At 34.6% G+C, this 20,133-nt stretch overlaps 1 protein-coding gene across 2 annotated transcripts in view; it reads left to right on the forward strand.

Moving 5' to 3' along the window:
- The window catches only part of LOC145261237 (tRNA:m(4)X modification enzyme TRM13 homolog), a 58,141-nt gene extending 40,732 nt beyond the window's left edge, over window positions 1-17,409 (forward strand). Inside the window, exons 9-14 of one of the 2 annotated variants that reach the window (XM_080119610.1) lie at window positions 6,503-6,581; window positions 9,071-9,145; window positions 11,365-11,440; window positions 12,967-13,160; window positions 15,828-15,945; window positions 16,650-17,409. In XM_080119610.1, the coding sequence (XP_079975736.1) occupies window positions 6,503-6,581; window positions 9,071-9,145; window positions 11,365-11,440; window positions 12,967-13,160; window positions 15,828-15,945; window positions 16,650-16,842 (735 nt within the window). In that variant the 3' untranslated portion in view covers window positions 16,843-17,409. Of the gene's footprint in view, window positions 1-6,502; window positions 6,582-9,070; window positions 9,146-11,364; window positions 11,441-12,966; window positions 13,161-15,824; window positions 15,946-16,649 lie in introns of both variants that reach the window. The other variant, XM_080119609.1, reaches the window with a different exon arrangement.
- Window positions 17,410-20,133: the final 2,724 nt, after the last annotated feature.

Genomic DNA, 20,133 nt, shown 5'->3' on the forward strand with positions numbered 1-20,133 from the left:
ATACAATTGCAAATTACTTCAGAACTTCTACATACCTATAGCTAATGGAACAAAATTAAATGGATTAAATAAATGGTTCTGTTTGAAATTCTGTGCAGATTCCAGAGTTTAACAGAAAGATTCCAGAGTTTGATAAGATACATCTGAAGAAAATTAAAGGTTACATTGACCAAAACGTTGTGAAAATAGCACTCAAGATTAGAACAGTAGTCTGAAGATTCGAAATAATAAGTATAGGTTCTAAATCTGATGAATATAGATGATGTGAAAGAACCTTTGACTCTAATATATATTTGTGTTATTCCTGATTGACTACAAATAATAGAAGGTATTCAAGATTTAAGTTCCTATTTTTATGTTTTACTAATTTATTGTGTTTATTTATTTATTTTTTTGCAGATTGTTATCCTCATCGTCATAATTGTTGTTTTTTCAGCCAACTTATCCTTTGGCCTTCTTCAGGTGGTTAACCGTGATAAGATAGGAATGCAGAGTCTCTTATCTGTATTTTCAGTAATTACTGCCTTCCATAGCTGTTGTTGTCTCACTATGATTTGGCCAACTAATTTTCTGACCTGCTTTGGGTAGGATTGAAACCGCTATCTTCAAACAATGCTCACCTGGGAACATAGAGATTCAATGCCTTTATCCACGGTGCCACAAGGCATGTTCTCATTCTTACGTAATTCTCGATTGTATTCTTTGTATCACCTGCATTGAGGTTGAACTCTCAACCTCCAGAATAGGAGTGTCACCGACAACTGAATTTAACCTAGCACTTTATCCATTACGCCACTCTACTAGTAGTTCAAATAATACAAATTATCAAGCCGCATCTAAAAAAATTCAGAAACACAATTCAATTCTCTCTTGCAAATTTTTTTTTAAATTAAAAGCTTGTCAGGTATGTTTCACTCGCCATTTTAACAGCACAGTACAACTATTATCTACATTTTGATTCACAACTGTGTTTGAAATGCTTCTGTACATTTTCATAGTTCATCCAAGTTATGAAATTCAATATAAGTGATACACTTTTTGATGCGTGATAAACTATTTCTAGATAAAATTTTCCGACAATTGTTCCAAATAATAATGAAAATCAAAAAATTCAATTTCAACTAAGACCAATGGAAATCTACTTAATTGCCATGTTGAAACTAGTAAGATATCTAAAAAATTACGAAAAACAGTAAAGTAGAAAATTAATTATTAACTAGCAAGACCCGTGGAAATTCCATGGAATCCATATTCAATCAACAAATATGTTTCGATAAAGCTGATATTTTTCTGGATAGCATAAAAAATTAGTTTTTTTTTTTTTTCCACAGAAAAACCAATAACATGCAGCAAATATGAGTTTATTAACATTTTCTTTGAAAATAGTTTCCATTGTATTTTAAATATAGAACTGACTCAAATGAGATATATTAATAAGTAATAATACTCAAAAAGTAATATTATGCTACATAGTTCAATCTATATAATATTCTGCCTATTCCTTCCTTAATTAGGTCCTGGATATGACCTAAAACTATATCCGATAGTGAGGCCCCCACCTTGCGGGCTTTGGGGAGTGTGGAGCCACCCTTTAATTACCATTGCTCCCAGGTCCACTCTGACCCGGAGTGGTAGTACCTGTTAGGGTCCCATCTATGGGTTAAATAGAATCTGACTTAAAAAAAATATACTCCATTAAAAATCCTTCCTCAAAATAACTAGATTCGGCATTAAATAACCTGAAAAAGGTTGATATGCCGTAAAACAAAAACAACCAACCAACCTTCCTTAATTAGTCTGGACATTATATTTTGAAAAAGACCAAATATAATTTTTGAAGGCCAAACTGCTTCAAAAAGAGGCCGAATTTTTAAAACAAAATTTCCAGAATTGGGCCTTTTTTGAAGCAATTTGGCCTATAAAAATTGTATTTGAATTTTTTCAAAGCACAATGTACAGACTAAAGAAGTAGCAAGCAGAATATTATATCGATAAAATAGTTTCCGGTTTCTTCTTCTTTATAATAGTGAAATCCAAAAATCAAAATATTGAATTTCAAGTAAAACCAATGGTATCTACTTTAATTGTCATGTTTCAGTAATGAACATATCCAAAAATTATGAAAACCGATAAGGTAGAAAATTAATTGTTAATCAAAATAGTTTTTGAAGAGGATTAGTTAAAATTAAATTTTGCAAAAATAAATAAATAAAAAAATAAGAGTTCGATAACAAAAGGGAGATAAATATTTTCTGAAAAACAGAAAATCTTCGGCCAATTTAGCAAAACTTAATTTTTAGTAATTCTCTTCAAAAACGGTTTCCATTAATAATTAATTTTCTATCTCAACGTTTTTCATAATTTTTGGATATGTTCGTTACTGCAACATGACAATTAAGTAGATGCCATTAGTTTTACTTGAAATTAAATATTTTTAATTTTGTTATTATAACAAGGAAGAACTAGTTTTCAAAAAAAAAATTGTATGTTATAATACACAGATTCCAAACCATGAGTTACTTCTCTGGTTTAAATTACATTTAAAAAAAATAATAATAGCAGATCAAAGGATCATGAAATCATGAAAGGTGGGCTCTTTCTACCGTGCTAAAACACCTGAGAGTATCCTGTATCTTTCCATGGCAGGTGCTCGTCTGAGCTCCAATCTCTAGTCCCCCCTTGCAAATCTTTTACGAAAAACACCCATCTAGCTGAAACCACTGTCAAAAATTTTCCCCACTCTTTATCTGTGCCTAAATCAAAACGTAGATTCCATGAACAAAGCTTCTTTCTTAGAACTGCACGCCTGTGGAACTCTATTCTGTCTGCTTGCTTCCCACCTGACTACAACCTGGATGTCTTCAAGTCCAACGTAAACAAATTCATGATGAACCGCCCCCTTAAGTAGACATTTTTATTAAACCCCCACACTAACGTAATGTACATGCAATAACCCTGAGTGGCTTCCGGGCCTTGATAAGTGGTAATCACCTTGTAAAAAAAAAAAAAAAAAGGCCATGATTCGCCCATGCATGAACTATTATTTCCACATCTAGGCAGGTGTATCTGCCATTAGTCTCTTGCTCCTAGACAGGGTTACAAAAAGAGCTGCCAACCTAATAGGTCCTAAACTATTATTAACTTGTCTCATCGCTGAAACGTGGCATCTTTGTGCCTGTTTTACAAGTATTTCAATGACAAGTGCCTTGATGAACTCAAAGCACTCGTACCCCCTTGACGACAATGCCCTCAACAAACCTGACAAGCAGCAAAATCCCACCCCATACATTGTAGAGATCTCTAAATACTGTAAAGCCTTCGACTTGAATAGTTTTTTTCCCTACACTTCGGAATTCCCTCCAGATCCCTGACTGTACTGACATGCAGAAATTCAAGTGTAATGTAATCTCACTGCCCAACTCCCTAAATAGTATCTCTGCAAATTTGGTCCTAAATAGTGCCCCCTTCACGACTAAAGCCACAAGAGTAGTTGTTCTACTTGATGAATTTTTTGATATATTACTATTTTCGACATAATTAAGTATGTAATATTGTTTTTGTTTAAAACGATACATTAAAAAAAATCTGTCGACTATATCCTAACAAGCGTCAAAGCTTTAATTATTTGGAATTATCTCCCTTGTCCTGCAAAATGATATGGAGAGATTGTAGATCTTCGTATAGCCATAAAATTTGATTTGATTTTATTTAAATAAAATTAATTGACAAATTTATGTGATTTTTGGTGTTGTTGCAGCACAAGTGCATACACCAAAAATATTTTTCTTTCTTTTTGTTTTTTCATGAGGTGAGTTTATGGACTTTTACAAAAAATAAAAGCACAATTTAACAGTCTAAGGGAGATGACTCTTGTTTGCATCTTACGTTAGTCAGGCCATGACCCAACCCACTTGCTCTGTTCACTTATGTTATATATCCCAGGTTGAGGATAACAAACAGCAAATATAGATTTATATAAAAAAATACAAACAAAACAAGTTCTCCTTTATTAGCTGTTATTATCGTAAAGTTATTTAGTGTATCTTTTACAATTTCACAGCTAGACATATATTTGAAGAGAGTGTTTGTTTTAAACTAACACATTTCAGGTGAAAACATTATTACGTATGTACATGTCATGTAGAAATTAGTATGAATTCCAAAAATTATGAAAAATGATTCAGTAAAAGATGTGGTAAATGTATTTTTAACAAACAAAAAAAAAAAAAATGGCAACCCTTAATTTAAGTCAAGGGAGATAATCATACTGAATTGGTCACATTAAAACGTACAATAAAACTCAATAATCGATAAATTCAATTTTTACTTGTAATTATTTTTCTAATGGATCAATTTTCATAATTTTGGGATATTATACTAATTTCGACACGGCACGTAAGTAGGTCATAATATTTTCACTTGCGTCAGTTTAAAACATCACTTATCTGCACGAGCACCTGTCTTTCATTGTTCATATTCTAGTATACTCTAGCATGTTCATTTTTCGTATTATTTCAATTCTTCGGACTACCACTCTCATCTTGATTGCCATTTTCACAATGTTTTGGTCGATGTACCTCTGACCTTCTTCTGGTGCATCTTGTCGAACTCTGGAATCTGGACAGAATTTGGTTCACGGGAGGTAGTATGCTCTCATTCCATCAGCCATGACTGGATAAAGGTTCTAAGTAATTTTTTACTGTATTTTTCAGTCGCCCACACTGAGGATTGAATCTGCAGGAGAATATCATTTTCACAATTGATTTTTTCCAAGTACTCTAACCACTGCGCCATGGTTCCTCGCAGATGGTTCTAGTATGAAATTCAGAAACGTAGCGTTAGTTTTAATAAGTCACACTCTTGATGTTTTTACTCCTTTGAATCTGTTTGGATATTTCTCTTGGCATATTTTACTATTTCTTAGAATCAGCCATTTTTCCTCAATGCACTTGAGTTACTCTAAAACATTTAACTTCATATCTCCTTTGACATAAGGCCATTCGATATTTCACTGTAACCAGAGATACAAGTTCTCTCCTTTTTTAATGATAATTCAGAAAAAGCAGATTTCCAATTAAATCGCTAGCACCGTCTATGAATGTGAATTTTCTGCTTTTTTGATAAATCTCTACTGATGTCTGCCAAATTGCTAGAGCCTTACTCTCTTAACTTTGTTTTGCTTTTTGTGTCACTATTTGCCTGGACTTTGTTTCTTCTTCACTCTCTTTCCCTCCCTCCCATTTTTTCTTTTCTTTTTTTTTTTCATTTTATCTAGTCTTGCCTTTCTTTTCCCTCTTATGAGAATTCTCTTTGAAAATGTTAATTCTGCTGTGAAGGTTAAGACTTCAACCAATTGGAAGTAGCGATCGAGTGGTTGAGGGAGGTTAATAACTTTTGTCCCATCAAAGAATGACTTCCTGTCTCCTTCCCTTCATAATTTTTTACTTTCTTGAAACTAATTAGTTATTTAGAAAAATATTTTTTCCTTATGATGTCCTCTCTACGCACATGCATTGACATACACAGTAGCAACTGGACTCATGAAAGAGAATTTCCAAAACTACCTGGCAAGTATACTCAGTGGACTAAGTGCAAGAGATTCAAACAAATGCACTTAAAGAGACGGTTGGAATTTTAAAAACATCTCTTAGTTAGAATATATGAGATAGCAGGTGACTGTCTCGCATCCTGTAGGATGTTCCATCCTCAGCTTGAACAAACTGATAATAAATTAAAAAAAAAAGCGAGTGAAAAAAGTGGGAGGTGGGGCTTAGTTTTGGAAATTCATCTGTTTTTCTCGCTAATGACTACTCACATCTCTGTGTAACTCTTTCTGTTGGATAAAGGAATTTTGAAATCGTGCACACACACAAATTCCAGGTTAGCAGAGAACAAAGAAAAACCAGGTCTGATTTTGTGCACACATATTGACCTTTGATGGAATAAAGAAAGAATTTATCAATAAAAGAAAGAGGTCCAATGAACACAAAAACAAAGGAGAGAGGCGCGCAATCATCACTTTGTTAGCTTGTCACCCCAACTTCCACCTTTCACCACCATTACTCGACGTTCTATGACCACTGATAGTCAAAATAATAAATAAATGCAGTTTTGTTATGAAACCATCTCTGTATTTGATTGTCAAAATGGCTGGAACAAGCTAGAGTGTATATATTTATTAACAGCACGGATTTTTGTAAAAGTGCAACAAACATGATTATATATACGTAACAGTGATAAACAGATAAATTGTTATAGAAAGAACCGACTATAAAACATTTCCTGTTTTTCTATTATTTGTTGTGTTGTATGGCATTTACCCTAGGCAGATTGAACTGGCTTCCTCTAAAGGAGGAAATGTCAAGTGAATATTAAATTCACATGCAGTTCCCAAGTCTTTCTATTGGCTCGAGTATGACTAGAAAAGTAATAATGGGAAAACGTGGAATGGCCGTGACTTTCACAGAAAATACTTTAAGAAGTTTTATATTTTTATTTTCAGTTTGACGCACGACATCAACATGAAAATGGCGGTCCAAAGTTTCAGCGATTTAATATCGATTTGGAACATTTAAATTTGGGTGAGAATTGGTTTTGATTTTTAGATTCTTTGCTATCTATTAAGGTGTGTCTTTTCTTGGCCTTCGGGACAAGATCAAAGTGTAGTATCTGTTCTTCAGATGCTGCACTTCTATTTCTTGTTCTCTTTCGGTGGAGGAGAAATCCTTCACGACTGAGACAATTTTTATTTTTGTACCTTTTCCCCACGTTAAAAAACGACCCTGGTGTCTAACTCTGTCCCGTGGGGAGGCATAGTAAATAGGTACCCTACAGATAATAATGAGTTCTTCTGCTTATTATAAAGACCAAGAGAATATGTCTCTTGGCGTTAGCACAAATCATATGCACCTCGTAGTAATAAATAGTGAGAAGTAGTAAGAAACAATAGGTATAAAATTAAATATTCATATTCGAATTGCCCGTAGGGACTTATGGCGTAGTGCAGCGTTTCCCAAACTCCAGGACACTATGGAATCCCTGAGCAGGGCAAAAGGTTTTTCACAGAGCACTAACAAGATAATTTCTAAAATAAATATGAAAAACATTAATTTCAAATTTTAACACTAACTAATAATAATGTTTACAACCATTTTTTTTGATTTTGATTGATCAAAAGTTCTTGCATTCTTTCTTAATTTATTTTTTATTTTCTTTTTCGTGAACCATCCTGAATCTCTTTACACCTGCAGTGATGTATCATATTTCTTTCCAGTAAAAAGATCAATAATTAAATGTCTGCAGCCATTTAATTTTTCCATATGAAGCATTTGGTCCTCTTGAAGAAAAGGCTTCTGGAACCCTTCAGCCTCACTTACAGGCCCCAGAGCTCCATGAAGCCCATCTTTGGGAAACCTTGGTATAGTGAATAAAGTACTTGATAAAATTCAGTTGTAAAGTTACACTCTTCTGTGTGAATGGCAACAATCAAAAGACAATTACGAATTACTTAAACTTCTACTCATTAATAGGGCAAGGACAACAGCATATTCTTTTCATTGTTTTGACTCTCGAGTGTGTATCCGTTGATACCTTATGTTTTTATATACAGTGATGTGGTTTTCGTTTGATTGACTGTGTTGAATATATACTCGAGAGCTAAAACAATGAAAAGAATATGCTGTAGTCCTAGCCCTAGTCATGACTAACGGAACAAGAGGAATGCTGGATTGTTTCCTTCAATAATTACAAGAAACCTTCCCTACCACCAATAGCAATGGCCAAAGACTCTTTATCTGAAAGTACATCTTTTAAACTCCTTGCCCTAACATTCACAGGAAACATGAGTTGGAACAATTACATTGAGAGCATTGCCAGAACCGCTGCGAAGAAGGTTGGTTCTCTCTACTGTGCTGGAAAGCTATTAACGCCCGAAAGTATCCTGTACCTCTATAAGGCCACCATTTGCCCATGTATAAAGTATTGTTGTCATATTTGGGCTGGTGCATTTACCACTAGTCTCTCGTTCCTAGACAAGGTTCAAAAGAGAGTCGCCAATCTGATAGGTCCCGAACTGTCATCTAAGCTTCAGCCTCTGTCCCATCGACGAAATGTTGCATCCCTCTGCCTGTTCTACAAATACTTTAACAGTGAATGCTCCGACGAATTGCAAGCACTTGTACCCCCTCGACGTGAATACCCCCAACAAACCCGACAAGCAGTTAAATCCCACCCCTTCACAGTTGAGATCCCTAGATGTAAGAGAGCCTTTTACTCTAGTAGTTTATTCCCCAGAACCACTAGACTTCGGAATTCCCTTCCGGGTCCCTGCTTCTCCAACTGTACTGATATGCAGAAGATCAAGTGTAACATGAACCAACATCTTGCTGCTCAATTCCCTACATAGTACCCCTGTAGCTTATGTCACTGATAGTAACCCCCTACGTCAAAGTGGCAATGTGCCTTGTTTGGGGTGAAAATGTAAAAAAAAAAAAAAAATTTTTAAATTCAAAATTCTATGCAGAGTTTGACAGATTTTCGAGATTGACCAGATATACCTGAAGAAGGTTGGAGGTTCCTATTTACTTGCCTCCCCACGAGGGCAGAGTTATGCACAAGGTCAGTTTTTAATGTAGGCAAAATCCAGCTCCCCACAAAGAGGCACTCTGCATAAGAACAAAAATAAAAAATTGTCTTAGTCTAGAAGGATTTCTCCCTCACTGACCGAGGAGAGAAAAGGTGAAGTATGGTATCAGAACAGATACTACACTTTGTTCTTAGCTGAAAGGCCAAGGATGTTGGGGGTTACATCAACTGGAACATTGTGAAAAGAATCTAAATAATATGAATATTTTATAATATGGATGACGAATACTGACTTGAGTCGCAGGTGATCCAGTTTCATATATTAAGTCATGTTTTTTTTCTGTTTCTTTTTAATTATTTTTTTTTTGTGTGTTTCTTTTTAATTATTTTTTTTTGTGTTTCTTTTTAATTAATTTTTTTTTGTGTTTCTTTTTAGTTATTTTGTTTTTTTTGTGTTTCTTTTTAATTATTTTGTTTTATTCTTCAGCAAAAGTGGAAGACATTGCAAATAACCAACAACATGTTGTTGGAATGGGCAAACATCTTTGCGGTGCAGGTACTGGTAAGTAACGTATTTCAAATACGCGCATACACATCATAGTTGATCCCCTGTAACTATGCAATTCCCGCAGCTACGCACCTAGAAAACTGAGCTATTAAGTATGACACGGCATAGTGATATGGAACAAAAAAAAAAAGAAAGAAGTAACCTTAGTAGAAGTTAGTGTCCCTCAATGATGTTGAGTTAAACAGAACTAAGCGGAAAAAGATAACAAAATATCAAAGCCGTTGTCATGAGTCTTTGCAAGTGCGTTTCACCTAGTCTTTCATGCGACTGTCCACATTTTTAAATGAGCAAATAAATTGTACATAATTATAGCAAAGGGTTCATGATTAACATTGGAATTTATTTCGAACACTATATCATGCATCACACTTTTTTACGGCATGGAAAGAAACTGGAATCTTAGGAAGATTTCTATCTTAGGAAGATTTCCACCCAGTAATCATCAGAGCAACCGGACAAATGGAAAATAATTTAAAAACCTATCTGGCAAATATACCCGATGAACCAAGTGCAAGAGGAGTACAAACAATAGCACTTTAAAGGACAGAATCTTAAAAATATCTCTTAGTATGAGATGAAGGGTAATGGTAGGATGCTTGATCCCGAGCGAGAACAAAAAGATGAGAAATTTTTAAAAAAATATTTATTTTTTACCATAACATCTTATGACACAAGTACTTGTGGACAAACATTATGAAATTTATTTTCATTTTTACATGGACAATAGCAAACTTTGCAAAAAAAAAAAAATGGTTTTAAACAAATGTAGTGTCATTCTTGTTTTTTTTTAAAATAATAGTATTTCTCTAGTGCTTTTTTTTTTTTTTTTTTTTACATGGGAGTCACCACTTATCAAGGCCCGGTAGCCACTTGGGGATAAGGGTTATTGCATGTACATTAATCAATGGGATAATATCGTGATAATCCTTAGTAATGGAGATTTGATAAAGTGTCTTACTTAAGGGGGCGATTAATCAGGAATTTGTTTAAGTTGGACTTGAAGACATCCAAGTTGTAGTCAGGTGGGAAACAGGCAAACGGAAGAGAGTTCCACAAGCGTGCACTTCTAAGAAAGAAGCTGTGTTCATGGAATCTACGTTTTGATTTAGGCACAGATAAAGAATGGGGAAAATTATTGACAGTGGTTTCAGCTAGTCGGGTGTTTTTCGCGAAAGATTGACAAGGGGGGGGGACCAGAGATTAGAGCTCAGACACTCTTAATTTAATATTTGGTTGAAGAAGTAGTCAGCCAGGAAGCAGCCACATTATCGTGTTCCACAGACGGACAGTTCTAGGAATGAAACTCTGCTCACAGAATTTTTGTTTAGTTTTAGGTACAGATAGAAAGTGAGGGAAGCCATTTTGTTTGTTGCATATTTTCCTCTCTATTCAAGGGACCCTTGTCCATCTGTCACACATGTTGTGGTATGTGTGTTCAACAGCATAAATTAATGAAAATAGATACAGAGTATATATATATATATATCTATATATACAACTGTAGACTTTATTTAAAACAAGAAAGAATATTTATACATTCTTTTTTACAGAAAATAACTTTTGGTGAAAAATGCATAAGAACACGTGTGAATGCGTATGTGCGCATTGTTGATCTCTGCCGATCAGATATGACTGAGATTAAATATTTTTTTTAATGTTGTTACCAAGGTAATTCATGGATCATAGTTTGTTTGTTCATGATTTTGCAATGTTTGGCTTGCTTCAATAAAACTGGATAGTACGCAAAAGTTCAATTCATTACAGAATCGTGTGTGTAAAACCAAACTTGGAATGCATGGTGCTCCATTGTCACTGTCGCGTGCCACTAGAGGAAAAAGAAAAGGAGAGAGAGAGGCAGGTGAAGAAAAAGGGATGTTAGTGTCGACACCTATCTGCCAGAGGCGAGGTCAAAAGGGCGATAATTGCCTATTCTTTTCTTTTACAAATTGTGTCTGTATGTTCGCTAAGTTTTTAAACTGATCTATCTCTACGTGCATCAGTTTGAAGTAGAATTTCTATTAAATGTGCAAATTGAATGGACATATCTTAAAACTGGATCATATATTATCTATATGTAAGTTTTTTCTACCCGGCGTTACTCGGGACTCATTATTTGCTGTATATTTTCCTTTCTATTAAAGGAGACCCTGTCTGTCTGTCACACATCAGTTTTAAGCTTAAGACTGGATCTGTTTTCATTTTTCTTCTTACAGATTTTGCATTACGTTGTTTGGTTGGATCGCTGCATAAGGAGAATCCGAATCCGGACATGAAAATAACTCATTCTCCGTAAGTTGATCAGTACTGAATAGTGGGGGAGACTCTTGTTTATATTTTTAATGCAGGGATGGTCAACCTATCTTTACACACAAGAACACTTCCAGCTACTAACCCGTTTCTCTCTTGTACATGCTACTAACAAAGATAACAAATAAAGTTGCTTTTAAATATAGAATGAAACATCATTTCGTTGTCTCTTGTTCCGTAAGATACACATAAAGAAAGTCAGAGATTACGTCGACTGAAAATAAAACTCAAGATGAGAACAGTAGTCTGAAGAATCCGAACATTATGAAGAAGCAATCCTCATCTCAAGAATTCAGAAATGTAAAAAAAAAAACATACATCATCAACATTAGTTCTGGATCATACGAGTGAAACTGTACCAATAAATATGGCCGTCATAAATATGAGACTTGACCATAATAGGGCCAGTGATCTGACCATACTTCACCTATGACTGCAGAGTTAGATTTGATGCAGAAGACTAAGAGTTACCAACTACTTTCTAATGTTTTGTATTATTTGAAATCTGCAGACTCCTGTTTTCATCTTGAGTGTTATTTGCGCAATGTTTTGGTTGATGTAACCTTTTGACCTGCTTCAGGTGTATTTTGTCAAACTTTAGAATCTGCAACGGCCTGTGGCGCAGTGGATAGAGTTTGTTTTAAATCTATCACAAATTTCATATGAAACTTCAAATATAATATCAGCTGAATACAGTGCTAATTATTTACTGACATTGGTCACATATTTTTGTTAGTATATTTAATGTCAATATTGAGTTTGTTAAATTACAACCGATTGTGACAATTTTGTGTTGATATATACTAGGTAATGCCTAGAGGCGGCTCTCAGAACAGAACAGATACTATAGTCCCACCCCACCACAAAAAGATGGCAGTAATAATGCCTGGGAGGATGGTATAGTGATTACAGAACATATACTACACTATCCCTTCTAAAAAAAGGTGATGTCTAGGAGGACAGTCTAATGACAAACAAATATTATACTATCTCCCCCATGCCTGGGATGAATGTGTTGTGATAACAAAACAGGCACTACACCACCACCGCTGACGCCGCCGACGATGTTATTGTGACCATGGAACAAATATTATACTACCTCCCTCCATCCAAAATTAGGAGGTGATGCCTGGGAGGATATCTAATAACAAACGAACATATACTACACTATACTACTCCCATCCTACCCTACCTTAAAAAAAGAGTTAATGCCTAGGAAGGTGGTCTCATGACAGCAATGAATAGAGATCAAACTATTCCCACATCTTGAATTGAAAATTTAAAGATAATACAGTAATAAAAATATAAGTAGTAGTATAGCTTCGGCTTCAGACCAAATCTAAATCTCCATTACTAATTTTTTTTTTTTTTACTAATTTTTTTTTTTTAATTTTTTTTTTTACTAATTTTTTTTTTTTTACTAATTTTTTTTTTTTAATTTTTTTTTTTTACTAATTTTTTTTTTTTTACTAATTTTTTTTTTACTAATTTTTTTTTTTTTTTTGCAGTCGATTGGCAGGTGTTGTATTAGCTCCTTGCTGCCATCATCGTTGTTCGTGGCCATCTTATGTGGGAAAGAAATTCTTCAAGGAGAATGGTTTGGACAGATCACAGTTCCAGTTGATGACCAGCATGTGCAGCTGGGCTACTTGTTCTTGGAAAGGGTGGAGAGAACAAGAGATTCCAAATCAATCGGAACACGGTAAGAAAATTACTCTCTTTTTATATCTGCCTATCTTATATCTACCTATATTACACACTAGCCTGGTTGCCTGGCGTTGCCCGGGTGTACGGAGGTGTGTGTTGAGCAAAAAAAAAAAAATGTGTCGTAGTAGGAAGGCAGGCTCGAACCCGTGACACGAAGGCGGAAAAGAAAGTGGAGAGTGTGTAGGGGTGTTGGTTAAGCAAAAAAAAAAAAAAAAAATAGGAGTAGTAAGCAGGCTCAAACCTGAAAAAAAAGAAGTGAAAAAAAAAAAAACTGTCTTACCGATGTGTCCACCATGGTTGTGATGTCATTGGCGGTCGAAATAAATAATAATATGCGACGTCGTGGAAGCGAGGATTGAATGACTTGCAAAAAATGTCAGCAAAAAAAAAATAGACCTTCCCTGTACAAAAATGCCCAGTTGAGGGTGAAGGAATTAATGTTTTTGACCAATTTTTCGATATCTGTCGTCCGAAGGGTCGAGCTTCAAAATGATACCGATCTCGTGAAAATCCATCGCCTCTGTTGAAAGTTTTAGGCAGACATACATACATACAAGCAGATTTTTGCCCTTTATATTATGAACCAAATGTCGAATCTACCAGGCCCTCATTTGCACGATCCTTCTTTACGGGTACGAAACCTGAACCCCTACGAGTAGCTGACCTTCAAAGATGGTATCTTTGCATATTCTCTGAATTCATATCTCCAACGATGTCCCAAATGCTACAATCCATGCACAATGTAAGCTTAAGGAAGTATTTCTTATTAGGAATGCTTGATGATTTGGGCTGGCCTTCATCGTCCACTAACTGATTCATGAGACAATAGCACCGACTCTGCTACCGAGATGCTGCAAGAAGATTGGTGATCAATTGAGAATGTGGCTCCCAATGGTCAAAGCCGACTTGGAAGCATAGTAAATAAAGTACTTCGTAAAACTCAGTTGTAAAGTTACATTCTTCTGAAGGTTGAAAGTTCAATCCTCAGTACAGGTGATACTGAAAATATAATTGCAATTTACTTAGGACTTCTACATAGTCATATTTGACAGAAAGAGAGCATGCTGCCCCTCTGTGGATTAAATAAAGGGTTCCAATCGAAATTCCATGCAGATTCCCAAGTTCGACAGAAAGATTCCCAAGTTTGATAAAATACAGCCGAAGAAAGTCGGACGTGACATCAGCCAAAACGTTGTGAAAATAACACTCAAGATGAGAATAGTAGTCCGAAAAATCCAAATAATACGAATCATCAATCCTCATCTCAAAAATTAAGAAATGTAATTTAGTGATTTAAATTTTTCTTGTCAATAATTTTTCAACAAGTTATAAGAATAGACTGCTATGATATTCACATACAAGGTGCTGGAGTACAAGCTATAAGTGACTAGCGAGGGGTACCCGGCGTTGCCCGGGTGTTTGGAGGTGTGTGGGGGGGGGGGGGATGGTTAAAAAAAAGTAAGTATGAGGATCGAACCCAAACCGTTGAGGCAAAGTTGTAAATTAAAGTGTGAAAAAAAAACATGTGACGTTAGCCATTGCCCCACCGCGAGATGCTAACGGAAACACGTTTGAATTTATTTAATTACTTGGATTTGGCAGGTGCCCATTTTAATGAGTTAATGAGGTCAAGTTTGACTGCGGGATAATATTCATTTACTGCAGAACGCTTTTTTTTATTTTTATTTTCCCAAGATGTTATAGAAAAAAGACTAACCCACATGCGGCGAGCGACAAATGTTGAATATTTATCTTCCCGAAATCGAGCAAATTAAATAGACAGGCGAGCTTTGTTGTTAACTGTGAGATATTACGATTTATATGTGATATAAAAAGTTTTAAAAAGTTGTGAACCGACCGACCGCTTCTCTGAAAGAAGCCTTTTGTAGACATACAGAAAAAGCGAACACACATACATACATTTTCGCTTTTATATATATAGAAGATAAAACTCAGCTATGCTAATTACTGTACAGTAGAAGCCCAGGATATGTTTTTTTTTTTTTTACAGATGTGAAATACAATGTTTTTCTTACCCCTGGTTTATAATGTTATTTGATTATGTACATGTGTAATATATACAGTACTGTTTTTTGGTCCCCCGACAAAAAGGAGGGTGGACCTGTAAATTCACCGTTGTCTATTCATCTGTCTGCACATTTCTCAATAACTACGCCTTGGAATTTTTAAAAAATTTGCATAAACATTAAACATAATATGAGTAAAAAAGAATGGATTTTCCGGGAAAACTCTGGTTGCTAAAGCTCTCTCAATCTGATCCAAACCATGACTTGCCTTCAACTGTGTCAAACTCACAGCTCTTAACTAGACACTGTATTCAACTGTTGCAAACTCTAGACTGTCTGTAAACCATCCCCAACTGTCATAAAACTCATTGCCACTCCTAAAATTAACTGTAAAATATATTGACCACTCCCTTGTTCCTGTTACCTCCACACTTGGATTAATAATCCTGTTTTAGCTTTTATTTTGCACATCCTGTATCTTTGTTCTGCTGATAAACCTATTTCTTTTTCATTAACCTGCCATTTTTTTTTTTTTTTTTTTTACGTCTTAACACTTGTGGAGAGAGCAATATTGACAGTATCACAACCTGTTTTGACTAAAAATGCATCTTAATTCTTTTTTTCTGTTAAAGCAGCAGACAATGTTCAAACTGACAAAGTTGGTGATCATAAAAAAGAAACTGAAGAACAGTTCGATGACGTCAACGAACATGAAGACAACACACAGCAACAAGACATGAACTCAAAAATGAAGTATGAAAAACCTTTTATTTACGTTTGTGTTGTTATTTCTTTAATGATGAAAAGAAAGCTGTAACATTTACATGTTTGTTTTACACGTCTTACATAGAGATTTTGTCTGTCCGTCCACCCGCCCGTCTGTCCATCCGTCCCTCACAGTTGTTTGTCTCATTGTGAAATATCAGAGATCTTTACTATTTTTTTTTAGATATGACAAATATTGCATTAGTGGTAAGTAATGAATTCCTAAAAAAAATAAAGTGGCTGCCATGAATTTAAATGTAAACTGAAACTTTGAGATTTTCAGTCTGAAATTCTATCAACTGAGTTATTTTTACTATTTTTTCTTTGAACTATAGAGTCACTGCTTATCAAGGCTTGGAGGTCACTCAAGAATAACGTTAAATGGGTATCAGGTAAAACAATACCATAATGATCGGTGATGGTGGAAATTGAATAAGTTAATTTATTTTAGGTGATGGTTTATCAACAACTTGTTTACGTTGGATTTGAAAATGATCATGTTATAGTCAGCTGGGAAGCAGTTCAGCTGCATTGTGTTCCACAAACGAGTAGTTCTGGAAAAAACCTCTGGTCATGAATTTTTACTCCAGATTAGAATAGTCTGCAGAATCCAAATAATACAAATGTATTTTTGAATTTTGTTACCATATGTATAATTTTTGTCTAAAACATTTTTTTGTTTTATTTTATAGATCAAATCTGAAATTTTCTGCTGGTGAGCGTGAAAAGATTGGTCGCAATTGCAAACGGATTATTGATTATGGACGCTTGCAATATTTGAAAGAAACCGGTTTGGATGTGTCAATAAAAGAGTATATTGATGGGAAGTTGACACCAGAAAACATTGTTCTTATTGCTAAAAATACTTGCGAAACAAGCAGCTGAGAGACTGAACATTGTGATTAACGTGTATGACATATTTCACCTTCCTTTAAAATATTTTATTCTTATTTTGGGGAGAAAAAATTTGGTGCTTATGTAGATTGATGATGTTTTTGGCCAACACATTTCAGGTGAAAACATTATGTACTTGTGAGTCATGATTTTTTTTTTTTACACAGTGATCACCACTTATCAAGGCCCGGAAGCCACTCAGGGATAAGGGTTATTGCAAGTACATTACGTTAGTGTGGTGATTTGATGAAGTGTTTACTTAAGGGGGCGGTTCATTAGGAATTTGTTAACGTTGGACTTGAAGACATCCAAGTTGTAGTCAGGTGGGAAGCAGGCAGACGGAACAGATGAAATTAGTATAAATTCCAAAAATTATCAAAAATGATTCAGTAGATGATGTGCTAGAAATATTTTAAATAAAAAAAAAATTAGCCAGAATTATGTTGTCAGAGAATGTGCCTAAAGATGGTGGATCCTTAATTTAAGTCAAGGGTTATCGCCCTTGTTTCCCATATTGAATTGATTACACAATTCAATAAATTCTATTTTTACTTGCAATTATTTTTCTGTTGGATCATTTTGTGTAATTTTTTTTTTGATTTATACTAAAAAAAATTTATACGCAAAAGTTCATTAAAGTAAACAAGCACCTACATTTATCATTTTTGAACAAAACTTGCATTTTCCTCAGTTAACATCAACTAAGATCTGTGTATATCTATTTATCTAACCAGAGTTTCTCTAAACATGATCCTATCACCATAGGGAATTTGCAGTGCAGAGCCGACTCAATAGCAGGGAGTCAAAACTATTATTTTTTTTTATCCAAATGCGTATCAAACAAAATAATCCCTGCAAACGCACTTAAAATTGAACAAAGCCTTCCTTTTTAATTTTATCATCTAAACATTTGGAGCTTTAATCGATAGTAATCCAAAGAGTTGAAAAGGAATATGTGACATTGCCAAGGTTGCTGCAAAGAAGGTGACCACTAGTCTCTGCACTTTTAGATTTGAGACTCTTCAAAAGAGTCTCAAATCTAGTAGGTCTGTACTTAAACTGATAAACTCAAAGCACTTGTGTGTGCCCACTGGTATACATACTCTTGACTAACCTGATAAGCAGTAAAATTCCACCTCTTTTACTGTTGAGTTACTAAGATGCCGGGAAAACTTTCTATTCTTCTTCATGGTTCTGACTGTACTAACCTGCAGAAGTTGAAATATAATGTGAACAGACATCTTGCTGATCAACTCCCTATAGTCCCCTACTGAACATGATCCCAAATAGTAGCCCCTTATATTCCAAGTGATAATATGCCTTGTTTTTTTTTTTTTGTTTTTTTTTACATAGGCATCACCACTTATCAAGGCCAAGAGGGCACTTGAGGATAAAAGTTAAAGAGTGTACAGTAGAAATTGGACAATATAGTAATTGTTAGCAATGGAAATTCTGTAAATTTGTAAACTTATATGGAACGGCTCATCAAAAACTTGTTTACGTTAGACTTGAAGACAACCATATTGTAGTCAGCTGGAAAGCAGGAAAACGGGAGACAATTCCATAGGCGTGCAGTTCTAAGAAAGAAGCTTTGTTCATGGAATCTACATTTAGGTTTAGGAACAAATAACGAGTGGGGGAAAGAGTTTGGAGTGAAAAAGAGTTTTAAAAAAAAAGGAAAATTGCAAAAAACAAAATCTTGAGAGAAGAACTCTTATTTCTTTATGCGGTTAAATCTTGAAATTCGTTCTACATGATCACTGGAAGATGATTTTCAGTGGATGGAAGAACACGGACACATGGAAAATTCACGATGTCATTTTCTTGATTTTCCCACCAATTTGCCTTATCAGGTGATGAGTCACAGCAATGCTTCTGGGAACTATTGTCGGTTGATTATACGTAGATCAATATGTTGTTATATGTATATATATCATGTATATATCAATATGATCATACGTATATCAATATGTTGTTATTTACGCTTTTTTAGCAATGGGTGTATAACCCATTGTATATCCATTGTCCTCTTTGTGAATTTAGGTTCTTAATTAGAAAGGTTTGTGCTTCTACAGAATTGGGACGAGATTTTGTAGTCGATAAATGGAGTTTTCAGATAAAAAACTATGGTTTCAACTGATTTTTTTGTAAATTCTAATAAATTACAATGTTAGCTTCCAAATTATGCAGTCGAAATTACCTGAATATTATTGAATTATTAAAAAAAAAAACCCCAGCTTTAATAATGTTAGCAGGTAAAAATTTCCCACCTTTTTATTTTAAACCAAAACAGAAAATTACCTCCTTTTGAATTCTCCTGTTATGATCCTTTTCATCAAATTCTATTTGTTATTTTCTTTCATAAATATTTTTCTATCTTATCGATTTTCATAATTTTTTTAATAAAAAATACGATGAATATGTAGATACCATTGTTTTTATGTAAAATTCAGTATTACGATTTCCAAAATGTCCCAATAGTGTAGAAGTGCTGAAAGGTTTATTAATGTACCATTCATAAACGCAGTGGGGGGGGCGATAGAAATACTTTAACATGCAGACTGTTGTATCAGAAAAAAAGAAAAAAGTAGACAATAACATAGGTTGCTTGTCTTGTCCTGCCTAGCTACAGTATACATGCCTGCCGCCACTGGAATTGGAACTCTTCAGGAAATGGCCAAATTTTGCATCTGCTTGCTTAAGTCATCAGCTAAAGTAAGACATATCCCCTCCCCTGACGAAAGTCATATATTTCCATTGACTTATACTATGAGGTCACCTTTGTCCTTCAGGTGTCATTCAAGTCCTTTCATCCAAACATACCCTTTGCTTTGTAACAACACTTCATCAGCAGTTGCCGGACGACTCAATAAAAAGAGATACCATTACTGCTTGGCACCAAATTAACTCTTATTATTTCAAACATATCCACTCTCTTCAACACGTAATCTAGCTTAACCCTTTATGTTTGAACTAATTCATTTAGTCATAAATAAATGAATATAACGGCATAAATAAAGTGAGAATTTATTCAAACACGCCTTGGACATATTAGTTCAGTATCTGGGTGGATGCCAGATACCTCCAGATTACAACTGTACATTGCTTACAATCAGTTACAACTGTACATTGCTTACAATCAGAGTGGAGGATTTCGTTTGTTGTCATAAACACACTTTTTTCAAGCACTATGGATAATCAAAGTAAGTTTATGAAATGCAAAAATTCTCAGTTTAGTTTAACTATTGAACTTCATAATTTTTACAGTTTGGAGATACTCAT

The sequence above is a fragment of the Euprymna scolopes genome, chromosome 37 (assembly GCF_053919585.1).
Source record: "Euprymna scolopes isolate OS-2025 chromosome 37, ASM5391958v1, whole genome shotgun sequence".
Classification (NCBI taxonomy): domain Eukaryota; kingdom Metazoa; phylum Mollusca; class Cephalopoda; order Sepiida; family Sepiolidae; genus Euprymna; species Euprymna scolopes.